The 25,380-nt window shown below is 43.3% G+C and overlaps 1 protein-coding gene and 1 pseudogene across 2 annotated transcripts in view; one reads left to right on the plus strand and one right to left on the minus strand.

Moving 5' to 3' along the window:
- The window catches only part of LOC118382914 (dysbindin-A-like), a 52,219-nt pseudogene extending 38,579 nt beyond the window's left edge, over window positions 1–13,640 (plus strand).
- Window positions 13,641–15,808: 2,168 nt separating this feature from the next.
- Window positions 15,809–25,380, minus strand: part of LOC118382092 (protein Jumonji-like) — a 68,426-nt gene continuing 58,854 nt past the window's right edge. For both annotated transcript variants that reach the window (XM_052503842.1, XM_052503843.1), the window contains exons 12-15: window positions 24,729–24,859; window positions 19,183–19,363; window positions 17,685–17,792; window positions 15,809–16,435 (exon numbers count right to left, since the gene is read on the minus strand). In XM_052503842.1, coding sequence (XP_052359802.1) covers window positions 16,226–16,435; window positions 17,685–17,792; window positions 19,183–19,363; window positions 24,729–24,859 — 630 coding nt within the window. In that variant the 3' untranslated portion in view covers window positions 15,809–16,225. The remainder of the gene's footprint in view (window positions 16,436–17,684; window positions 17,793–19,182; window positions 19,364–24,728; window positions 24,860–25,380) is intronic.

Genomic DNA, 25,380 nt, shown 5'->3' on the forward strand with positions numbered 1-25,380 from the left:
GGACAAAGAGAAATGACCTACCTGGAAATCCTGAGCCTGTATTGGCACCTTGGCGGGCATTTCAAGGATTTGTGAGAATCCAATGATTCAGGGTTGAAATTCTTATTTTCAATGAGGCAGCATTTCTGGATGAACTTTTGTCAGAAAACAAAGAAGATACTTAGTTCCTCAATCTGCTGTTACTTGATTCACACGGATGTCAGTTCTTGTAAAGGCAGCTGATGATGAGCTTGATCTAGAACAAAAGATTCACTGCAACAATATGCGTCTTTTTAAAAGGATGTAGCACCTCTAGCCTTAACACAGACACTCCTATGGTTCCGTAAAAGTAACATAACCACTTCCTGCTGTTCTGAGAAGTGGGTAGGTGCTTCCTGTCTTTAAGACCGAGAGAGAGACATGGCTCACAGTGGGGACTAGAGCTTACTGGGACGATAGTCACGATACATGTCTGGCTTCACATAACAGAACCGTCCCGTTGTTTTCTGATCTGGAGGAGACACACTTGGGCAGGCAGGTAAATAATTAGCCTACGATGTGGGGGATATACATTTACATGTTAGTCATTTAGCAGGTGCTCTTATCCAGAGCGATTTTCATCTTAAGGTAACTAGGTGAGACAGTCTTGTATCTCAGTCACATTAAGTCTGTATGTAGCCTCACTACTTTTATAGCCTCGCTACTGTATATAGCCTGTCTTTTTACTGTTGTTTATTTCTTTACTTATTTATCTTGTTCACCTATACCTTTTTGCACTGTTGGTTAGTGCCTGTAAGTAAGCATTTCACTGTAAGGTCTACTACACCTGTTGTATTCAGCATTTCACTGTAAGGTCTACTACACCTGTTGTATTAGTGGCATTTCACTGTAAGGTCTACTACACCTGTTGTATTCGGCATTTCACTGTAAGGTCTACTACACCTGTTGTATTCGGCATTTCACTGTAAGGTCTACTACACCTGTTGTATTCAGCATTTCACTGTAAGGTCTACTACACCTGTTGTATTCAGCATTTCACTGTAAGGTCTACTACATCCTGCCCTTCGTATTCAGCATTATCACTCAAAGTGCTGTACAGACACCAGTAAAATTCAGCATTTCACCTAGAAATGTAAGGCTCTACTACACCTGTTGTATTCCAGCATTTCACTGTAAGGTCTACTACACCGGGTTGTATTCAGCATTTCAGGGCTCATCCTGTAAGCACACTTATTATAACAGAACATGTTGTATACTTCAGCATTACTGGACTGAGACAGGGAGAGGGGTAGACAGGTCCGAGGACACCCCCGGACAGGGCCAAACAGGAAGGATATAACCCCACCCACTTTAGCACATCCCCCACACCTGTTGTATTCAGCATTTCACTGTCCGCCAGGTGGACTGGGGACAGTGAATTGTATTCGGCAGTTTCACTGTAGTAGGGTCTGGCTACACCTGTTGTATTCCTGTAGTATTTCACTGTAAGGTCTACTACACTGTAGTGCTGTACCTTCCCACTAGCAGTTTCACTGTAAGGTCTGTTACACCTGTTGTATTCAGCATTTCACTGTAAGGTCTACTACACCTGTGGGGTATCAGCATTTCACTGTAGGTCTACTACACCTGTTGTATTCAGCATATCAAATTTTTGTAAGGTCTAGCTACACTAACTGTTGTATTCCATTTCACTAGTGAGGTCTACTACACCTGTATTTTTTTGTATTCATCTTGCACGTATACAAAAAGCTGTCTACTGTAGTGGTATCCTGTTGTCCTTTAAAGTTTTATTTCGACTGTCAGTAAAGTAGTACTGTCAGCAAAGTTCTTGCTTTACTGTCAGGTCTGACTGCTTACACCTGTGTTCACCATGTTTGTGTTTACAGTTAAGGTAGCAGTGAAAGTTTACTACACAAGAGGGGAAAACTACACCTGTGTATTCGGCAGTAGGTCTATCCTGTATTTCACTGTCTAGGTCTACTACACCTGTTGTTTTCTGTTTCGGCCCACTGTAGTATGGTTCTCAGTACACCTGTTGTATTAGTTTCACTGTGAGGTCAGTACACCTGTTGTATTAGTGTTTCACTGTGAGGTCTCCTACACCTGTTGTATTCTGGATTTCACTGTAAGGTCTACTACACCTGTTTTGAGTTTTGTCATTTCACTGTAGGTCTGTACACCTGTTGTGGTATTACCACCTGCCATTAATCACTGTAAGGTCTACTCACCTGTTGTATTCAGCATTTCACTTTACAGAATCTACTACACCTACTGTATTCGGCATTTCACTGTAAGGTCTACTACACCTGTTGTATTCGGCATTTCACTGTAAGGTCTGGACTTACCACATTTCACTGTAGGTCTACTTCACCTGATTGTAGTGGCATTTCACTGTAAGGTCTGCTCACCTGTTGTATTCAGCATTTCACTGTAAGGTCTATCCTGGTAGAATGAGGTTGTATTTAAAAACCATATCAGCTGTAGCAAAGTCTAGTGCTAACACCTGTTGTATCAACAGGGTTCCTCGGCTGTTGTTACTTAGGAGCCTGAACACGGTATCCTGTAGTACTGTAGTGGTATCCTGTATTCGGCTGTAGTATTTAGTTTTTTTGTATTGTAGGGTATCCTGTAGTGTGGTAGTCGCCATGTAGCAGTATCCTGTGTAGTGGTCTACTCATGTTGTATTGTATTGTAGTGGTATCTTGTTAGGTCTACTACACCTGTTGTATTAGGCATTTCAGTGTATAGGTGTAGTGGTATCCTGTAGCCCGGCATTTCACTGTATTGTAGGTCTACTACACCTGTTGTATTGCCATTTCACTGTAAGGTCTACTGACACCTGTTGTATGGTGGCATTTCACTGTCAGGTCTGGTATCTTGTTAGTACCTGTAGTGTAGTGTATTGGCACGTGTACTGTAAAGTCTGTATTCGTGTTGTGTCCTCCCGGGTATTCCTGTAGTAAAGTCTGCCTGCAGTATTTAGTGGTATCTGTAGTATTGTAGTGTAGTACTGTAAGGGTACTCCTGTGAGTATCCTGTAGTATTGTAGTGGTATCCTCCTGTTGTTACTATCCTGTTATCCTGTAGCCTACTCGTGTTAGTATCCTGTAGTACTGTAGTGGTACTGTAGCCTGTGTATTGTAGTCAGTATTGTTGTTGTAGTGGTATCCTGCTCCTGTAGTATTGTAGTGGTATCAGTGCTCCTAGTACACCTGTCCTGTAGTTCCCCAGTATTGTAGTGGTAGTATCCTAGTGGTATCCTGCCCAGTACTGTAGTGGTATCTTGTTAGTATCCTGTAGTATTGTAGTGGTATCTGTTAGTATCCTGTAGTATTGTAGTGGTATCTTGTTAGTATCCTGTAGTACTGTAGTGGTATCTTGTTAGTATCCTTCCTAGTATTGTAGTGGTATCTTGCTAGTATCCTGTAGTGCTGTAGTGGTATCTTGTTAGTATCCTGTAGTATTGTAGTGGTATTCTTGTTAGTATCCTGTAGTATTGTAGTGGTATCGTATCCTGTAGTATTAGTATCCTGTAGTACTGTAGTGGTATCTTGTTAGTATCCTGTAGTATTCAATTTGTGCGTGGTATCTTGTTAGTATCCTGTAGTGCCTGTAGTGGTATCTTGTTAGTATCCTGTAGTACTGTAGTGGTATCCTGTAGTATTGTAGTGGTATCTTAGTGTAGTGGTATCCTGTAGTATTGTAGTGGTATCGCTGGTAGTACTGTAGGGGTATCCTGTAGAGTATTGTAGTACTGTATTGTAGCGTATCTTGTTAGTATCCTGTAGTATTGTAGTGGTATCTTGTTAGTATCCTGTCCGTATCCTGTAGTATTGTAGTGGTATCTTGTTAGTATCCTGTAGTATTGTAGTGGTATCTTTGTTAGTATCCTGTAGTACTGTAGTGGTATCCTGTAGTGTATCGTGGTATCCTGTAGTATTGTAGTGGTATCGTGTTAGTATCCTGTAGTATTGTAGTGGTAGTGTTAGTATCCTGTGTTAGTATCCTGTAGTATTGTAGTGGTATCTTGTTAGTATCCTGTAGTATTGTAGTGGTATCTTGTATCCTTAGTGCTGTATCCTGTAGTATTGTAGTGGTATCTTGTTGTAGTACCAGGGGGTATCCTGTAGGTATTGTAGTGGTATCTTGTTAGTATCCTGTAGTGCTGTAGTGGTATCTTGTTAGTATCCTGTAGTACTGTAGGGGTATCCTGTAGTATTGTAGTGGTATCTGCCCCTCAGCCCAGTATCCTGTAGCCCCTGTACTGTAGTGGTATCTTGTTAGTATCCTGTAGTACTGTAGTGGTATCTTGTTAGTATCCTGTAGTATTGTTCAGTGGTGTTCTGTAGTGTGTGTATGGTATCCTGTAGTATTGTAGTGGTATTCTTGTTAGTATCCTGTAGTATTGTAGTGGTATCTTGTTAGTATCCTGTAGTGCTGTAGTGGTATCTTGTTAGTATCCTGTAGTATCTGACGGCAGTAGGGTATTTTTTTTGGGGGGCACACGAGGTGTGGTTAGGTACCTGAGCCTGTGTTTGTAGTGTATCTTGTTAGTATCCTCAGGTGCGCTATAGTATGCGAGTGTGTAGTGGTATCTTGTTAGTATTGTAGTGCCTGTAGTGGTATCTTAGTTAGTATCCTGTAGTAGTTGTCCAGTGGTATCTTGTTAGTATCCTGTAGCCTGGTTGTAGTGGTATTGTGTTAGTATCCTGTAGTATTGTAGTGGTATCTTGTTAGTATCCTGTAGTATTGTAGTGGTATCTTGTTAGTATCCTGATAGTATTGTAAGGCCCCGGTGGCAAGGGTGAAGTGGGGTCCGCGGTATCCTGTAGTGCTGTAGTGGTATCTTGTTTAGTATCCTCTTAGTGCTGTAGAGGCAGGTTTCTGTGTGTTTGGTATCCTGTAGTAGGACTGTAGGGGTATCCTGTAGTATTGTAGTGGTATCTTGTTAGTATCCTGTAGTATTGTAGTGGTATCTTGTTAGTATCCTGTAGTACTGTAGTGGTATCTTGTTAGTATCCTGATACTGTAGTATCACAAGAAAGGGTTGTTAGCTGAGATAAAGAGGTCACAGAATAGTCTCTCTGGCCAGACTCAGGGTGCTAGTCTCTGCACGCTCCACACAGAGGTGTCTCTGGCTCAGGGCTCTGTGAGGAGACTCTACAGTAAGGATGGTGTCTCTGGCCAGACTCAGGGCTCTGTGAGGAGACTCTACAGTAAGGATGGTGTTTCTGGCCAGACTCAGGGCTCTGTGAGGAGACTCTACAGTAAGGATGGTGTCTGGCCAGACTCAGGGCTCTCATTATAATAGTGAGAAGACATTTATCTGATATCTGTAGGATGATGTTGATCATTATAATAGTGAGAAGACATTTATCTGATATCTGTAGGATGATGTTGATCATTATAATAGTGAGAAGACATTTATCTGATGATATCTGTAGGATGATGTTGATCATTATAATAGTGAGAAGACATTTATCTGTTGATATCTGTAGGATGATGTTGATCATTATAATAGTGAGAAGACATTTATCTGATGATATCTGTAGGATGATGTTGATCATTATAATAGTGAGAAGACATTTATCTAATGATATCTGTAGGATGATGTTGATCATTATAATAGTGAAGACATTTATCTGATGATATCTGTAGGATGATGTTGATCATTATAATAGTGAGAAGACATTTATCTGTTATCTGTAGGATGATGTTGATCATTATAATAGTGAGAAGACATTTATCTGATATCTGTAGGATGATGTTTATCATTATAATAGTGAGAAGACATTTATCTGATATCTGTAGGATGATGTTGATCATTATAATAGTGAGAAGACATTTATCTGATGATATCTGTAGGATGATGTTGATCATTATAATAGTGAGAAGACATTTATCTGATGATATCTGTAGGATGATGTTGATCATTATAATAGTGAGAAGACATTTATCTGATGATATCTGTAGGATGATGTTGATCATTATAATAGTGAGAAGACATTTATCTGATGATATCTGTAGGATGATGTTGATCATTATAATAGTGAGAAGACATTTATCTGATGATATCTGTAGGATGATGTTGATCATTATAATAGTGAGAAGACATTTATCTGATGATATCTGTAGGATTATGTCGATCATTATAATAATGAGAAGACATTTATCTGACGATATCTGTAGGATGATGTTGATCATTATAATAGTGAGAAGACATTTATCTGATGATATCTGTAGGATGATGTTGATCATTATAATAGTGAGAAGACATTTATCTGATGTAAAAGTCTAACTACAGGTTGCGTCCCAAACTGTATGTATGTGGTCAATGGATTTGGGGTCACTAGAAAAGAGCAGAGGCTACTCTGACAAAAAGCTGCCACTTCCTATACAGCTTATTAACAGGGATACCAAACAATGACTTGTTTATATTCAGTAACTGTACAGTGACCTACACAGTCCTACACAGTGACTTATACTGTAACCTATACAGTAACTATATAGTGACTTACAGTGACCTATACAGTAACTATAGTGACTTATACAGTGACTTATACAGTAACCTATACAGTAACTATATAGTGACTTACACAGTGACCTACACAGTGACTTATACAGTAACCTATTCAGTAACTATATAGTGACCTACACAGTTACTTATACAGTAACCTATTCAGTAACTATATAGTGACTTACAGAGTGACCTACACAGTGACTTATACTGTAACCTATACAGTAACTATATAGTGACTTACACAGTGACTTATACAGTAACTATAGTGACTTATACAGTGACTTATACAGTAACCTATACAGTAACTATATAGTGACTTACACAGTGACCTACACAGTGACTTATACAGTAACCTATACATAACTATATAGTGACCTACACAGTGACTTATACAGTAACTATACAGTGACCTACACAGTGACTTGTACAGTAACCTATACAGTAACTATATAGTGACTTATACAGTGACCTACACAGTGACCTACACAGTGATTTATACAGTAACTATACAGTGACCTACACAGTGACTTATACAGTAACCTATACAGTAACTATATAGTGAGTTATACAGTGACCTACACAGTGACTTATACAGTAACCTATACAGTAACTATATAGTGAGTTATACAGTGACTTACACAGTGACCTACACAGTGACTTATACAGTAACCTATACAGTAACTATATAGTGACTTATACAGTGACTTACACAGTGACCTATACAGTGCAGATTTGTGAAACATGTTTCCATTAAATAATGGAAGACTGAGGCGTCATCATTTGACTGTGGCTTGTCCTTATGTCTATCCAGAGGGTATTACTGACCTCCATAGAAATGTACTAGAGCTCATCTACTATCTTTTCAATGGCTGCTTCCGTGAGAGCAAGTCAACCCTCTATCCACCTCTATGTTTACGTGTCCTCTACTTCCTGTTTCCCCCCAGCCGAGCTGGACTCTGAGCACGCCCAGAAGGTGCTGGACATGGAGCACGCCCAGCAGGGGAAGCTGAAGGAGAGGCAGAAGTACTTTGAAGAAGCTTTCCAACAGGACATGGATCAGTACCTCTCTACTGGCTACCTGCAGATCACTGACAGAAGAGGTGAGCTGGAACCCAGAACACACACTGTGTGGCTCCCCTTGGACCATAGCACTACGGGCCCTGGGAAGTAGTGCACTACGAGCCCTAGGAAATAGGGGTCCATTTGGAACACTACCTCTGTTGATACGGCAGGGGGCGGCAGGGTAACCTAGTGGTTAGAGCGTTGGACTAGTAACCGAAAGGTTGCTAGATCGAATCCCCGAGCTGACAAGGTCAAAATCTGTCGTTCTGCCCCTGAACAAGGCAGTTAACCCACTGTTATGAGGCCGTCATTGAAAATAAGAATTTGTTCTTAACTGACTTGCCGAGTTAAATAAAGGTAAAATAAAAATAATAAACGTTGCAGAAGGTCAAAAAAGGGCACTTTTAAAAAGGTTGACTTGTGTTTTAAGATGATATTTTCTGTATTGACTTTGGTCTGGTGTAAACTGCTGTTTTGGTGTAGATTATATGACCCTTGTTCTGCTCTGTCTGGGACATTGAGCTTTACAATAACCAGTGATGCTACGCCGGTTAATGGACTGTTTCCTACGTCTTTTATTGTGCTTCCCCTTCCTGCTTTCATCATACTTGAGGTATGATAGTGCTGTCTGTCTGTGTGTCTCATGTCAGAGCTGTGTTGTCTGTAACAGTGACGTGTGTGTGTGTGTGTATCTTCAGTGTTGTGCTGTTTGTCAGTCTGTAACAGTGATGTGTGTGTATCTTCAGTGTTGTGCTGTTGTACTGTCTGTAACAGTGATGTGTGTGTATCTTCAGTGTTGTGCTGTTGTACTGTCTGTAACAGTGATGTGTGTATCTTCAGTGTTGTACTGTCTGTCAGTCTGTAACAGTGATGTGTGTGTATTTTCAGTGTTGTGCTGTTGTACTGTCTGTAACAGTGATGTGTGTGTATCTTCAGTGTTGTGCTGTTGTACTGTCTGTAACAGTGATGTGTGTGTATCTTCAGTGTTGTGCTGTTTGTCAGTCTGTAACAGTGATGTGTGTGTGTGTATCTTCAGTGTTGTGCTGTTTGTCAGTCTGTAACAGTGATGTGTGTGTATCTTCAGTGTTGTACTGTCTGTAACAGTGATGTGTGTGTATCTTCAGTGTTGTGCTGTTGTACTGTCTGTAACAGTGATGTGTGTGTATCTTCAGTGTTGTGCTGTTGTACTGTCTGTAACAGTGATGTGTGTGTATCTTCAGTGTTGTACTGTCTGTAACAGTGATGTGTGTGTATCTTCAGTGTTGTACTGTTGTACTGTCTGTAACAGTGATGTGTGTGTATCTTCAGTGTTGTGCTGTCGTACTGTCTGTAACAGTGATGTGTGTGTATCTTCAGTGTTGTACTGTTGTACTGTCTGTAACAGTGATGTGTGTGTATCTTCAGTGTTGTACTGTTTGTCAGTCTGTAACAGTGATGTGTGTGTATCTTCAGTGTTGTACTGTCTGTAACAGTGACGTGTGTGTATCTTCAGTGTTGTACTGTTGTACTGTCTGTAACAGTGATGTGTGTGTGTATCTTCAGTGTTGTGCTGTTGTACTGTCTGTAACAGTGATGTGTGTGTATCTTCAGTGTTGTACTGTCTGTAACAGTGATGTGTGTGTATCTTCAGTGTTGTACTGTTGTACTGTCTGTAACAGTGATGTGTGTGTATCTTCAGTGTTGTGCTGTTGTACTGTCTGTAACAGTGATGTGTGTGTATCTTCAGTGTTGTGCTGTTGTACTGTCTGTAACAGTGATGTGTGTGTATCTTCAGTGTTGTACTGTCTGTAACAGTGATGTGTGTGTATCTTCAGTGTTGTACTGTCTGTAACAGTGATGTGTGTGTATCTTCAGTGTTGTACTGTCTGTAACAGTGATGTGTGTGTATCTTCAGTGTTGTACTGTTTGTCAGTCTGAGGTTCTGAATTGGTCATTCTGTGATTCCTCCACCCCATCTCCTCGCCTCCCTTTCAACCACAGTGGAGGATAAGTTCCGAGGTTCCTTGTGAGAAATGGAGGCAGGATGGGACTGCGCGGAACAGTAGTTGGTGCAGCTGCAGTGTGAAGTGACGCTGGTTGTGTGTGTCGCTCCACAGGGCCAATAGGTAGCATGTCTTCCATGGAGGTGAACGTTGACGTTCTGGAACAGATGGACCTGATGGACGTGTCGGACCACGAGGCCCTCGACGTCTTTCTCAACTCTGGAGGAGAAGACGACAGCCTGACCTCCTCACTCACCTCAGGTAGTTATCAACACAGTGCACTATGTAGGGAATAACCAACTCGGTGGCCTTGTGGTTAGTGTCCTCCTGAAATTGGAGGATTGGGAGTAGCTTCACGCCACGGAAACGGGAGATAGACTAGTGTCCTGTCCAGGAGGTGTACTGGTACATCAAGCTGTCTCACTACAGAAACAGGCTTGCAGAAGGTTTGCTACTTATTTGTACTAATTTATGTAGGGAATCGGGTGCATTTGGGTGACCATTTGTTGATATCATGTAGCCACCAATGGTACAGAGACAGTATGGCTAATGCTATCACGTAGCCACCAATGGTACAGAGACAGTATGGCTAATGCTATCATGTAGCCACCAACGACGGTACAGAGACAGTATGGCTAATGCTCACGTAGCCACCACGGTACAGAGACAGTATGGCTAATGCTATCATGTAGCCACCAACAGTGAGAGACAGTATGGCTAATGCTTCACAGCCACCAACGGTACAGAGACAGTATGGCTAACTATCATGTAGCCACCAACGGTACAGAGACAGTATGGCTAATGCTATCACGTAGCCACCAACGGTACAGAGACAGTATGGCTAATGCTATCATGTAGCCACCAACGGTACAGAGACAGTATGGCTAATGCTATCACGTAGCCACCAACGGTACAGAGACAGTATTCATGTAGCCACCAACGGTACCAGTATGGCTAATGCTATCACGTAGCCACCAACGGTACAGAGACAGTATGGCTAATGCTATCATGTAGCCACCAATGGTACAGAGACAGTATGGCTAATGCTATCACGTAGCCACCAACGGTACAGAGACGGTATGGGCTATCATAGCCACCAACGGTACAGAGACAGTATGGGCTATCACGTAGCCACCAACGGTACAGAGACAGTATGGCTAATGCTATCATGTAGCCACCAACGGTACAGAGACAGTATGGCTAATGCTATCATAGCCACCAATGGTACAGAGACAGTATGGCTAATGCTGCACGTAGCCACCAACGGTACAGAGACAGTATGGCTAATGTATCACGTAGCGGTACAGAGACAGTATGGTCACGTAGCCACCAACGGTACAGAGACAGTATGGCTAATGCTATCACGTCTTCCACGGTACAGAGACAGTATGAACGTCACGTAGCCACCAACGGTTCAGAGACAGTATGGCTAATGGACCCACCAATACAGAGACAGTATGAGGCCTAATGCTATCACGTAGCCACCAACGGTACAGAGACAGTATGGCAAATGCTATCATGTAGCCACCAACGGTACAGAGACAGTATGGCTAATGCTTTAGCCTCAGAGACAGTATGGCAAATGCTATCATGTAGGAGAAGACAGTATGGCAAAGCCTGCCACCTCAGAGACAGTATGGCTAATGCTATCACAGCCACCAACGGTACAGAGTTATGGCAAATGCTATCAGTAGCCACCAACGGTACAGAGACAGTATGGCTAAATCATGTAGCCACCAACGGTACAGAGACAGTATGGCCTTACAGAGACAGTATGGCTAATGCGATCACGTAGCCACCCCAGAACAGTATGGAGGAGCCACCAACGGTACAGGGAGTATGGCTAATGCTATCATGTAGCCACCAACGGTACAGAGACAGTATGGCAAAGATAGCCACAATGGTACAGAGACAGTATGCTAATGCTATCATGTCGGTACAGAGAGGTGCTATCACTAGCCACCAACGGTACAGAGACAGTATGGCAAATGCTATCATGTAGCCACCAACGGTACAGAGACAGTACTAAGGAGATAGACAGTATGGCAAATGCTATCATGTCCAGAGGAGGCAAATGCTATCATGGTACCATCAGAGCAGTATGGTCTCACGTAGCCAGAAACAGGCTTGCAAAGAAGGCCACCAACGGTACAGAGACAGTTGGCTAATGCTTCATGTAGCCACCAACGGTACAGAGACAGTATGGCAAATTTCATGTAGCCACCAATGGTACAGAGACAGTATGGCTAATGCTATCATTTGTTGATACGTAGCCACCAACGGTACAGAGACAGTATGGCAAATGCTATCATTGTATGGCAAATGCTATCATGTAGCCACCAACGGTACAGAGACAGTATGGCTAATGCTATCATGTAGCCACCAACGGTACAGAGACAGTATGGCAAATGCTATCATGTAGCCACCAATGGTACAGAGACAGTATGGCTAATGCTATCACGTAGCCACCAACGGTACAGAGACAGTATGGCAAATGCTATCATGTAGCCACCAATGGTACAGAGACAGTATGGCTAATGCTATCACGTAGCCACCAACGGTACAGAGACAGTATGGCAAATGCTATCATGTAGTCGGTACAGAGACAGTATGGCTAATGCTATCACGTAGCCACCAACGGTACAGAGACAGTATGGCAAATGCTATCATGTAGCCACCAACGGTACAGAGACAGTATGGCTAATGCTATCATGTAGCCACCAACGGTACAGAGACAGTATGGCAAATGCTATCATGTAGCCACCAATGGTACAGAGACAGTATGGCTAATGCTATCATGTAGCCACCAACGGTACAGAGACCATGCCAGCCACCAACGGTACAGAGACAGTATGGCTAATGCTATCATGTAGCCACCAACGGTACAGAGACAGTATGGCTAATGCTATCACGTAGCCACCAATGGTACAGAGACAGTATGGCTAATGCTATCACGTAGCCACCAGTATGGCTAACAGAGACAGTACAGAGACAGTATGGCTAATGCTATCACGTAGCCACCAACGGTACAGAGACAGTATGGCTAATGCTATCACGTAGCCACCAACGGTACAGAGACAGTATGGCTAATGCTATCACGTAGCCACCAACGGTACAGAGACAGTATGGCTAATGCTATCACGTAGCCACCAATGGTACAGAGACAGTATGGCTAATGCTATCACGTAGCCACCAACGGTACAGAGACAGTATGGCTAATGCTATCACGTATGGTACAGAGACAGTATGGCTAATGCTATCACGTAGCCACCAATGGTACAGAGACAGTATGGCTAATGCTATCGCGTAGCCACAAACGGTACAGAGACAGTAATGCTATGACGGTAATGCTAATCACGTAGCCACCAATGGTACAGAGACCGTATTCGCTTGTGTCCATTTAGTCATGTTATTAAGTGCGTTGATAGCGAGCCACTTTCTTATGAACGCATGGTATCATGCGCGTCACCCTGGTGATAACAGAGTTGTGTTGTCACGAGTTCAAACAAAACAGAGATTATACACTGCAGCACACTAGAATCACATGATGGAGCATGTGGTTGAGTCCCAAATGTTGGACTGATCCCCTCTCCCTCCCTCCTGTCCCCCAGGTCCAGACCCTGAGTCGTTGTCCTCTGATATCTCCCTGCGGGTGCCCACCCAGGCGGAACTGAGGAACAAGCAGTCTTCCTTCTCCTCCACGGAGCCAGGCTCAGCCAGCCAGGACACCAGCCTGGGGGAGTGCCAGGAGGGGAGGGCAGCGAGGCCAGTGGAGACGGAGACCAGCCCCTGGTACTGCCAGACGAGGAGGAAGTGCAGGCTGACACAGCCCTGGTGTTGTTGCCCGAGGCAGAGATGTTCAAGAACTCTGACGACAGAGACTCGCAGGCCTCTTAGGAGCCGTCACAGAGCTGCCCCCTGGGTGAGAACGGCTCTAGGGGTATAGGGTAGCTCCTAGACGCTGATCTGGGGGTCCGTTTTGCATTTTTCCCCAAAAAACTTTTTTCTTTTCTGTTTTTTTATAAATGAAATGTAGCTTCCTTCCTTGTATCCAATTATATCTAAGTAAATAATAATAAAGTTGTTTTGGAACAATCTTTGTATCGTAATTCATGTATTACAAACCCCTGAAGAGCCTTATTACTGGTTGGAGTCTAAACGCAAAACTGTGTAGAATCAACTTATTGGTAACAAGTTCTAAAAACATGTTCACAGTTCAGGATGCAGTCCAATGGCTTTGAGCAAAAGAGAAATGATCATTATTATTACTACTACTACACCAAAGACAGTATAAATCGAGCACCAAGATGTAGCACCAGGGAAGTGAAGTCTGTAGGTAATAACAGTAGGTGTAGCTAGGATAGGATATAGATGATTGATAGGAATACTATCCAAGGAATACCTAGGATAGGATAAAGTAATCCTTCTCACCCCCCCTTAAAAGATTTAGATGCACTATTGTAAAGTGGCTGTTCCACTGGATGTCATAAGGTGAATGTACCAATTTGTAAGTCGCTCTGGATAAGAGCGTCTGCTAAATGTAATGTAATGTAAATGTTTAAAATGTTAAAGGGACTGCATTCTTCAGACATTACACTGGAAGTTTAAACCAAAGCTTTGAAGTCAATAACTAGAATAGCTTGGTGGTTCTTAAACACAGAGATGTTTGGGCAGGATGCTTGGAGGGTACAGACACACGGCACTGAGAAGAACACATTTGGATAGACACTGTCAAACCTTTTTATTCAACCTTAATGGGTACTAACAAATAAAATAGAAAATAAAACGGTCATTGTCCAACTTGAATCAGCATGGAAGGAAAACAGAATCAGAGAAATGAGACGGTCGGCTGTAATGAGCCTGTTGTAAAAAAACAACCAAAACATGAAGCTTTTAAAAAACATCCAACTCTGTATATATGTGAACTTCGAAAATGGCTAGTTTTGTAAGGGGTCTCAACAAGCTGATTTGAAAGGACTCTTGTCGTGAGGCTGGAGTGCAACAACAGGAGTTACTCCTTCTGTACATAGTAGATTTTAGCATTTTTATTATTATTCTACTTATTTTCCCTTTTCATTAAAAAAAGTTTAGGTAAAAACGAGGGATTCAAACTATGCAGCACTTCTCCATACTTGTTACCAGGGCAACCCTGGCCCCCAATCCAACACAGTTGACACAAGGGTTGTGATACAATATATATATTTTTTGTCTGCACAAAAAATGTTTACACAACCATTTCACCGTCTCCACAACACTTGTGTAATTCTAGATTTGTTTTGTATCACAACCCTTGTTTGTACGGGGCCACAGAAGTAACTGGTGGTGGAGAGGGGGGTGGTAAGGCTTTTCTTCATAAATCCCCCTACTCCAAAACACTGCATTCCATTCCTTAAAAGGCTCAGGTACATGTATCTTTAGACATTGACAATGTTTTATATGTACAATGCTGTTGTGGTTTTCAGTTTTTGTTCTTTGATAAAACACCTGGACTGTGACTCTCCCAAATGGCACCCTATTCCCTATATAGTGCCCTTGGGGCTCGGGTCAAAATTAGTGCTCTAAATAGGGGATAGGCTGCCATTTGGAACGCAGTCCCGCAGACCCAAGAGTTGCAGGTCAAGAGCCTGTAAGGGTCTAGAGTGGATAACTTGGTCACAAAACAAAAACTATCGGCACCAGAAGTGATTGAAAATTATTAGTATGCATTTTTTTTTTTTTTTTAGGCACAGTGTTTCACACCAAAATGGTCAGATGAGCGGTGTGAAGCCCATGGTTACCGTTCCACTCTTGGCCAATTCTCTAAATAATTATAACATCAATGATCTGAGAAGGGGCCCTGTTTAATACTGAGGCCAGGGTCGTATTCACTAGGAACCAAACGGAAGCAAGAGGGCCAAAACGGGGAGGGACTACCTGAACATGTCCAATAAGGAACGCTTGTTTTTTTTTCTGTTTGCAAAAAGTTTTGCAACGTTTAGCACTAATAAACACAACCCACTTTTTGCGCTCCGCTGGAACAATCTTTGTATCGTAATTCATGTATTACAAACCCCTGAAGAGCCTTATTACTGGTTGGAGTCTAAACGCAAAACTGTGTAGAATCAACTTATTGGTAACAAGTTCTAAAAACATGTTCACAGTTCAGGATGCAGTCCAATGGCTTTGAGCAAAAGAGAAATGATCATTATTATTACTACTACTACACCAAAGACAGTATAAATCGAGCACCAAGATGTAGCACCAGGAAGTGAAGTCTGTAGGTAATAACAGTAGGTGTAGCTAGGAGGATATTGTGATATCTAGATACAATATACAGTATTGACGAAGGGCTGGGTTTCAATCCATATCGATGAAGATCCACGCTAACATTTTTACGGAACTGAATCCAGCCATTAATGCCTCTTAAAAACATGTTTTTTTTTTACTCTAGTGCAAAAGCCGTGGTTTAAGGAGCACATTCTCTACACTGAGCAGAGAGAAATGTACCGTAGTGAAGCACTGGTCCTGTTGGAACACTTCACAAGTCCTTCCTTCCTTCCTTTGAAGTAATCACAGGTGTGAATCGGTTGGATCGGTGACCGTAATTGGGTGGTAGTAACCTAACCACTTGTAAATCTGTGTTTACCTCAAAGAACCCAGGAAGGAAGGATGTGAAGTAATGGAACGCGGCCCATGATGTGAGTTATTTAGAGCTGAGGGCGGTCTTGGGCAGGGTGGAGGAGGGGAGGCGGGTGAGGGACACAGTGATGGAGGTTCTGTTTCGGGCGCTGCGTTTGGCCAGGGTGGACGCCTCACCGGGGCCCTGAAGTCCTCTCGTCCCTCTCCTCTTCTCAGCGCCACTCTTCTCCAGCACTCTCCCACACACCCTGCTCACCAGATGGTTGATTTGGTCCTGAGAGGAAGAGGAATTGGAATCAGGAGAAGAAGAATGTGGGTTGACATTGAAGAGTGGGTGTAGTAATTGACGACCTCCTACTGCCTAATAATGGGGGTCTGGACTATGAATGGTGATGGTGTTGAACTGAACTGCTTTCATGTTCTGAGAATTTTCACTCTCCTGGTAGTAGTGTACTGTAGTAGTGTACTGTAGTCGTGTGTAGTTTACTGTAGTAGTGTGTAGTTTACTATCGTAGAGTGTAGTTTACTATAGTAGTGTGTAGTGTAGTTTACTGTAGTAGTGTGTAGTGTAGTTTACTGTAGTAGTAGTGTAGTTTACTGTAGTAGTGTGTAGTGTACTGTAGTAGTGTAGTTTACTGTAGTAGTGTGTAGTTTACTGTAGTAGAGTGTAGGGTACTGTAGTAGTGTACTGTAGTAGTGTAGTTTACTGTAGTAGTGTGTACTGTAGGAGTGTGTAGTTTACTGTAGGAGTGTGTAGTGTAGTTTACTGTAGTAGTGTGTAGTTTACTGTAGTAGTGCCTAGGGTCCTGTAGTAGTGTAGGGTACTTTAGTAGTGTGTAGTGTAGTGTACTGTAGTAGTGTAGTTTACTGTAGTAGTGTGTACTGTACTGTAGTGTACTGTAGTAGTGTAGTTTACTGTAGTAGTAGTGTAGTTTACTGTAGTAGTGTGTAGTGTAGTTTACTGTAGTAGTAGTGTAGTTTACTGTAGTAGTGTGTAGTGTACTGTAGTAGTGTAGTTTACTGTAGTAGTGTAGTTTACTATAGTAGTGTGTAATGTAGTTTACTGTAGTAGTGTGTAGGGTACTGTAGTAGTGTACTGTAGTAGTGTAGTTTACTGTAGTAGTGTGTACTGTAGGAGTGTGTAGTTTACTGTAGGAGTGTGTAGTGTAGTTTACTGTAGTAGTGTGTAGTGTAGTGTACTGTAGTAGTGTGTAGTTTACTGTAGTAGTGCCTAGGGTCCTGTAGTAGTGTGTAGGGTACTGTAGTAGTGTGTAGTGTAGTGTACTGTAGTAGTATAGTTTACTGTAGTAGTGTGTACTGTACTGTAGTGTACTGTAGTAGTGTAGTTTACTGTAGTAGTGTGTAGTGTAGTGTACTGTAGTAGTGTAGTGTACTGTAATAGTGTGTAGTGTAGTGTAGTGTAGTTTACTGTAGTAGTGTAGTTTACTGTAGTAGTGTGTACTGTACTGTAGTGTACTGTAGTAGTGTAGTTTACTGTAGTAGTGTGTAGTGTACTGTAGTACCTCGTCGTAACGGTACATCATTTTGAGGCCTCGGCAGGACTTGTGTTTCTGTACGTACAGCAGGACACACTCCAGACAGAACACCACGTTCTCACTCTCCTGAACCACCTGCAGTGACATGAGGAGCATGCCATCAGGACAGAATAAACACATTTTCCCTCCTGAACCATCTGCAGTGACATGAGGAGCATGCCATCAGGAAAGAATAAACACATTTTCCCTCCTGAACCATCTGCAGTGACATGAGGAGCATGCCATCAGGACACAGAATAAACACATTTTCCCTCCTGAACCATCTGCAGTGACATGAGGATGAAGCATGAACCATCCATGACAGCATGATGAAGAATAAACACATTTTCCCTACTGAACCATCTGCAGTGACATGAGGAGCATGCCATCAGGATGAAGAATAAACACATTTTCCCTCCTGAACCATCTGCAGTGACATGAGGAGCATGCCATCAGGACACAGAATAAACACATTTTCCCTCCTGAACCATCTGCAGTGACATGAGGAGCATGAACCATCTGCAGTGACAGCATGCCACAGAATAAACACATTTTCCCTCCTGAACCATCTGCAGTGACATGAGGAGCATGCCATCAGGACAGAATAAACACATTTTCCCTCCTGAACCATCTGCAGTGACATGAGGAGCATGCCATCAGGACAGAATAAACACATTTTCCCTCTGAACCATCTGAACCATCTGCAGTGACATGAGGAGCATGCCATCAGGACACAGAATAAACACATTTTCCCTCCTGAACCATCTGCAGTGACATGAGGAGCATGCCATCAGGACACAGAATAAACACATTTTCCCTCCTGAACCATCTGCAGTGACATGAGGAGCATGCCATCAGGACACAGAATAAACACATTTTCCCTCCTGAACCATCTGCAGTGACATGGGAGCATGCCATCAGGACACAGAATACAATCTGCAGTGACACACATTTTCCCTCCTGAACCATCTGCAGTGACATGAGCATGCCATCAGGACAGAATAAACACATTTTCCCTCCTGAACCATCTGCAGTGACATGAGGAACATGCCATCTGACACAGAATAAACACATTTTCCCTCCTGAACCATCTGCAGTGACATGCCATCAAGACACAGAATAAACACATTTTCCCTCCTGAACCATCTGCAGACTTAAGACAGAATAAACACATTTTCCCTTCAGGGACAATAAAGTAAGACCGGTCTTTTTACAACCATTGATGCCATCTGCAGACTTAACCATTGATGCCATCTGCAGACTTAACCATTGATGCCATCTGCAGACTTAACCATTGATGCCATCTGCAGACTTAACCATTGATGCCATCTGCAGACTTAACCATTGATGCCATCTCCACGGACATCAGGGAAATGGCCTTTAGAAGGTGCCTTGTTGGCCGTACAGTGCTCTTGTCGACAACATGCCTTTGATTGAATCCCTGCCTATGTTTGTGCCCAACCTTCCCTGCCCAGTAAAGACTCACCATGGAGAGGTAGCAGAGGTGTTGGCACACTTGGCAGCGTCGGTCTGAGGGGTCGAGCCTCAGCCACTGGCGCTGGATCCTCCTGCTCTCTGACGAGGCCTGGTTGTCATGGCTACAGTAGCGGGCAACAGACCGCAGCCCGGCGTCAAACAGATCCCTGCGTTGTCTCAACTCTGTATCCCTGGAACAGGTAGAGCAGACTGGTGTATCGTCTGTAACCAATGGCTACTGTTTACTCTTTTTTTAAGTTGTGGAAAGGGTCAATTTAAGGGGTGGAGGGGTGACTGCTGTTTATTCAACAGGTGGTAGGGTGACTGCTGTTTATTCAACAGGTGGTAGGGTGACTGCTGTTTATTCAACAGGTGGAGGGGTGACTGCTGTTTATTCAACAGGTGGAGGGGTGACTGCTGTTTATTCAACAGGTGGAGGGGTGACTGCTGTTTATTCAGCAGGTGGAGGGGTGACTGCTGTTTATTCAACAGGTGGAGGGGTGACTGCTGTTTATTCAACAGGTGGAGGGTGACTGCTGTTTATTCAACAGGTGGAGGGGTGACTGCTGTTTATTCAACAGGTGGAGGGGTGACTGCTGTTTATTCAACAGGTGGAGGGGTGACTGCTGTTTATTCAACAGGTGGTGGGGTGACTGCTGTTTATTCAACAGGTGGAGGGGTGACTGCTGTTTATTCAACAGGTGGAGGGGTGACTGCTGTTTATTCAACAGGTGGAGGGGTGACTGCTGTTTATTCAACAGGTGGAGGGGTGACTGCTGTTTATTCAACAGGTGGAGGGGTGACTGCTGTTTATTCAACAGGTGGAGGGGTGACTGCTGTTTATTCAACAGGTGGAGGGGTGACTGCTGTTTATTCAACAGGTGGAGGGGTGACTGCTGTTTATTCAACAGGTGGAGGGGTGACTGCTGTTTATTCAACAGGTGGAGGGGTGACTGCTGTTTATTCAACAGGTGGAGGGGTGACTGCTGTTTATTCAACAGGTGGAGGGGTGACTGCTGTTTATTCAACAGGTGGAGGGGTGACTGCTTTTTATTCAACAGGTGGAGGGGTGACTGCTGTTTATTCAGCAGGTGGAGGGGTGACTGCTGTTTATTCAACAGGTGGAGGGGTGACTGCTGTTTATTCAACAGGTGGAGGGGTGACTGCTGTTTATTCAACAGGTGGAGGGGTGACTGCTGTTTATTCAACAGGTGGAGGGGTGACTGCTGTTTATTCAACAGGTGGTGGGGTGACTGCTGTTTATTCAACAGGTGGAGGGGTGACTGCTGTTTATTCAACAGGTGGAGGGGTGACTGCTGTTTATTCAACAGGTGGAGGGGTGACTGCTGTTTATTCAACAGGTGGAGGGGTGACTGCTGTTTATTCAACAGGTGGAGGGGTGACAGCTGTTTATTCAACAGGTGGAGGGGTGACAGCTGTTTATTCAACAGGTGGAGGGGTGACTGCTGTTTATTCAACAGGTGGAGGGGTGACTGCTGTTTATTCAACAGGTGGAGGGGTGACTGCTGTTTATTCAACAGGTGGAGGGGTGACTGCTGTTTATTCAACAGGTGGAGGGGTGACTGCTGTTTATTCAACAGGTAGAGGGGTGACTGCTGTTTATTCAACAGGTGGAGGGGTGACTGCTGTTTATTCAACAGGTGGAGGGGTGACTGCTGTTTATTCAACAGGTGGAGGGGTGACTGCTGTTTATTCAACAGGTGGTGGGGTGACTGCTGTTTATTCAACAGGTGGAGGGGTGACTGCTGTTTATTCAACAGGTGGAGGGGTGACTGCTGTTTATTCAACAGGTGGAGGGGTGACTGCTGTTTATTCAACAGGTGGTGGGGTGACTGCTGTTTATTCAACAGGTGGTGGGGTGACTGCTGTTTATTCAACAGGTGGAGGGGTGACTGCTGTTTATTCAACAGGTGGAGGGGTGACTGCTGTTTATTCAACAGGTGGTGGGGTGACTGCTGTTTATTCAACAGGTGGAGGGGTGACTGCTGTTTATTCAACAGGTGGAGGGGTGACTGTTGTTTATTCAACAGGTGGAGGGGTGACTGCTGTTTATTCAACAGGTGGTGACTGCTGTTTATTCAACAGGTGGATGGGTGACTGCTGTTTATTCAACAGGTGGAGGGGTGACTGCTGTTTATTCAACAGGTGGAGGGGTGACTGTTGTTTATTCAACAGGTGGAGGGGTGACTGCTGTTTATTCAACAGGTGGAGGGGTGACTGTTGTTTATTCAACAGGTGGAGGGGTGACTGCTGTTTATTCAACAGGTGGTGACTGCTGTTTATTCAACAGGTGGAGGGGTGACTGCTGTTTATTCAACAGGTGGAGGGGTGACTGCTGTTTATTCAACAGGTGGAGGGGTGACTGCTGTTTAGTCAACAGGTGGAGGGGTGACTGCTGTTTATTCAACAGGTGGAGGGGTGACTGCTGTTTATTCAACAGGTGGAGGGGTGACTGCTGTTTATTCAACAGGTGGAGGGGTGACTGCTGTTTATTCAACAGGTGGAGGGGTGACTGCTGTTTATTCAACAGGTGGAGGGGTGACTGCTGTTTATTCAACAGGTGGAGGGGTGACTGCTGTTTATTCAACAGGTGGAGGGGTGACTGCTGTTTATTCAACAGGTGGTGGGGTGACTGCTGTTTATTCAACAGGTGGAGGGGTGACTGCTGTTTATTCAACAGGTGGAGGGGTGACTGCTGTTTATTCAACAGGTGGTGGGGTGACTGCTGTTTATTCAACAGGTGGTGGGGTGACTGCTGTTTATTCAACAGGTGGTGGGGTGACTGTTGTTTATTCAACAGGTGGAGGGGTGACTGCTGTTTATTCAACAGGTGGAGGGGTGACTGCTGTTTATTCAACAGGTGGAGGGGTGACTGCTGTTTATTCAACAGGTGGAGGGGTGACTGCTGTTTATTCAACAGGTGGAGGGGTGACTGCTGTTTATTCAACAGGTGGAGGGGTGACTGCTGTTTATTCAACAGGTGGAGGGGTGACTGCTGTTTATTCAACAGGTGGAGGGGTGACTGCTGTTTATTCAACAGGTGGTGGGGTGACTGCTGTTTATTCAACAGGTGGAGGGGTGACTGCTGTTTATTCAACAGGTGGAGGGGTGACTGCTGTTTATTCAACAGGTGGAGGGGTGACTGCTGTTTATTCAACAGGTGGAGGGGTGACTGCTGTTTATTCAACAGGTGGTGACTGCTGTTTATTCAACAGGTGGATGGGTGACTGATGTTTATTCAACAGGTGGTGACTGCTGTTTATTCAACAGGTGGATGGGTGACTGATGTTTATTCAACAGGTGGAGGGGTGACTGTTGTTTATTCAACAGGTGGAGGGGTGACTGTTGATTATTCAACAGGTGGAGGGGTGACTGCTGTTTATTCAACAGGTGGTGACTGTTGTTTATTCAACAGGTGGAGGGGTGACTGTTGTTTATTCAACAGGTGGAGGGGTGACTGTTGTTTATTCAACAGGTGGAGGGGTGACTGCTGTTTATTCAACAGGTGGAGGGGTGACTGCTGTTTATTCAACAGGTGGTAGGGTGACTGCTGTTTATTCAACAGGTGGTGGGGTGACTGCTGTTTATTCAACAGGTGGAGGGGTGACTGCTGTTTATTCAACAGGTGGAGGGGTGACTGCTGTTTATTCAACAGGTGGAGGGGTGACTGCTGTTTATTCAACAGGTGGAGGGGTGACTGCTGTTTATTCAACAGGTGGAGGGGTGACTGCTGTTTATTCAACAGGTGGAGGGGTGACTGCTGTTTATTCAACAGGTGGAGGGGTGACTGCTGTTTATTCAACAGGTGGAGGGGTGACTGCTGTTTATTCAACAGGTGGAGGGGTGACTGCTGTTTATTCAACAGGTGGAGGGGTGACTGCTGTTTATTCAACAGGTGGTGGGGTGACTGCTGTTTATTCAACAGGTGGAGGGGTGACTGTTGTTTATTCAACAGGTGGAGGGGTGACTGCTGTTTATTCAACAGGTGGAGGGGTGACTGCTGTTTATTCAACAGGTGGAGGGGTGACTGCTGTTTATTCAACAGGTGGAGGGGTGACTGCTGTTTATTCAACAGGTGGTGGGGTGACTGCTGTTTATTCAACAGGTGGAGGGGTGACTGTTGTTTATTCAACAGGTGGTGGGGTGACTGCTGTTTATTCAACAGGTGGAGGGGTGACTTCTGTTTATTCAACAGGTGGAGGGGTGACTGCTGTTTATTCAACAGGTGGAGGGGTGACTGCTGTTTATTCAACAGGTGGAGGGGTGACTGCTGTTTATTCAACAGGTGGAGGGGTGACTGCTGTTTATTCAACAGGTGGAGGGGTGACTGCTGTTTATTCAACAGGTGGAGGGGTGACTGCTGTTTATTCAGGTGGAGGGGTGACTGCTGTTTATTCAACAGGTGACTGGAGGGGTGACTGTTTTGTCATTTTTTAAATCCCAGATTGCCCTTTTAAGAGTAGAATTACATTCCATGTATGATGATACTGTGATCTACAATGATAATACTGATATTAATACTGTGATCTACAATGATAATATGATATTAATACTGTGATATTAATACTGTGATCTACAAGGATAATACTGATATTAATACTGTGATCTACAATGATAATACTGATATTAATACTGTGATCTACAAGGATAATACTGCTATTAATACTGTGATCTACAATGATAATACTGCTATTGATACTGTGATCTACAATGATAATACTGATATTAATACTGTGATCTACAATGATAATACTGATATTAATACTGATCTACAATGATCTACTGTGATCTGGAATGATAATACTGATATTAATACTGTGATCTCAATGATAAATGATATTAATACTGATCTACAAGGATAATACTGCTATTGATACTGTGATCTACAATGATAATACTGCTATTGATACTGTGATCTACAATGATAATACTGCTATTGATACTGTGATCTACAATGATAATACTGCTATTGATACTGTGATCTGTGAACAATGATAATACTGCTATTGATACTGTGATCTACAATGATAATACTGCTATTGATACTGTGATCTGGAATGATAATACTGCTATTGATACTGTGATCTGGAATGATAATACTGCTATTGATGCTGTGATACTGCTATTGATACTGTGATCTGGAATGATAATATCTGATACTGTGATCTGGAATGATAATACTGCTATTGATACTGTGATCTGGAATGATAATACTGCTATTGATACTGTGATCTGGAATGATAATACTATTGATACTGTGATCTGGAATGATAATACTGCTATTGATACTGTGATCTGGAATGATAATACTGCTATTGATACTGTGATCTGGAATGATAATACTGCTATTGATACTGTGATCTGGAATGATAATACTGCTATTGATACTGTGATCTGGAATGATAATACTGCTATTGATACTGTGATCTGGAATGATAATACTGCTATTGATACTGTGATCTGGAATGATAATACTGCTATTGATACTGTGATCTGGAATGATAATACTGCTATTGGTTAAATAGTTAAACCCACCTGAGGTCTTTGAGAAGTGAGGTCATGGTACTCAGAATGACACCATTCTCCCGTTTGGATTCTGACATTGCGATCTGGTACAGCAACTTCTCCATGGAGAAGGACCTCTCTATGCGTCGACATTTCAGCTCCTGGGAAGGAGAGGTAAGAGATATTTGAACATTTGATATGACAGGGTCTTTTCACAACACATCCCAGTTCAGATTAATGGAGGTGCTCAGTTTGGTGAACCCTCGCAAATCCCTCCTTTCATGCAGTAGATGTGTAGGGAATCCATGTGGATAACAGAATCTTTGATAGTGAATTGACCAGCGGAACACTGGGTACACAGAGGCACTTTCTACCCTCAGTTTGTCCACTCTATCTGAACTGACTGACAGACAGACTGACTGACTGACTAAACTAAGCTGGTTAAGTCAGACTTTAGAGCCTGGTTTTACCACCCCTTCGTGAGGAGCTTTCAGGACTGGAACTCAGTCAAACTGGCCACCCCAAGATGTACAGGAGCATGGAGAGGTACAGGACAGGTACAGGAGTTCATACTCTATGTGGTCAGACCCCTAAACGAAAATGGATTTTCGTTAATTTTAGCAAAGACATTTATATCATTTTAAAATTGTCTTGAATAACAATATATATCTATTTTATTGTA

The sequence above is a fragment of the Oncorhynchus keta genome, unplaced genomic scaffold (genome assembly GCF_023373465.1).
Source record: "Oncorhynchus keta strain PuntledgeMale-10-30-2019 unplaced genomic scaffold, Oket_V2 Un_contig_18072_pilon_pilon, whole genome shotgun sequence".
Taxonomy (NCBI): Eukaryota; Metazoa; Chordata; class Actinopteri; order Salmoniformes; family Salmonidae; genus Oncorhynchus; species Oncorhynchus keta.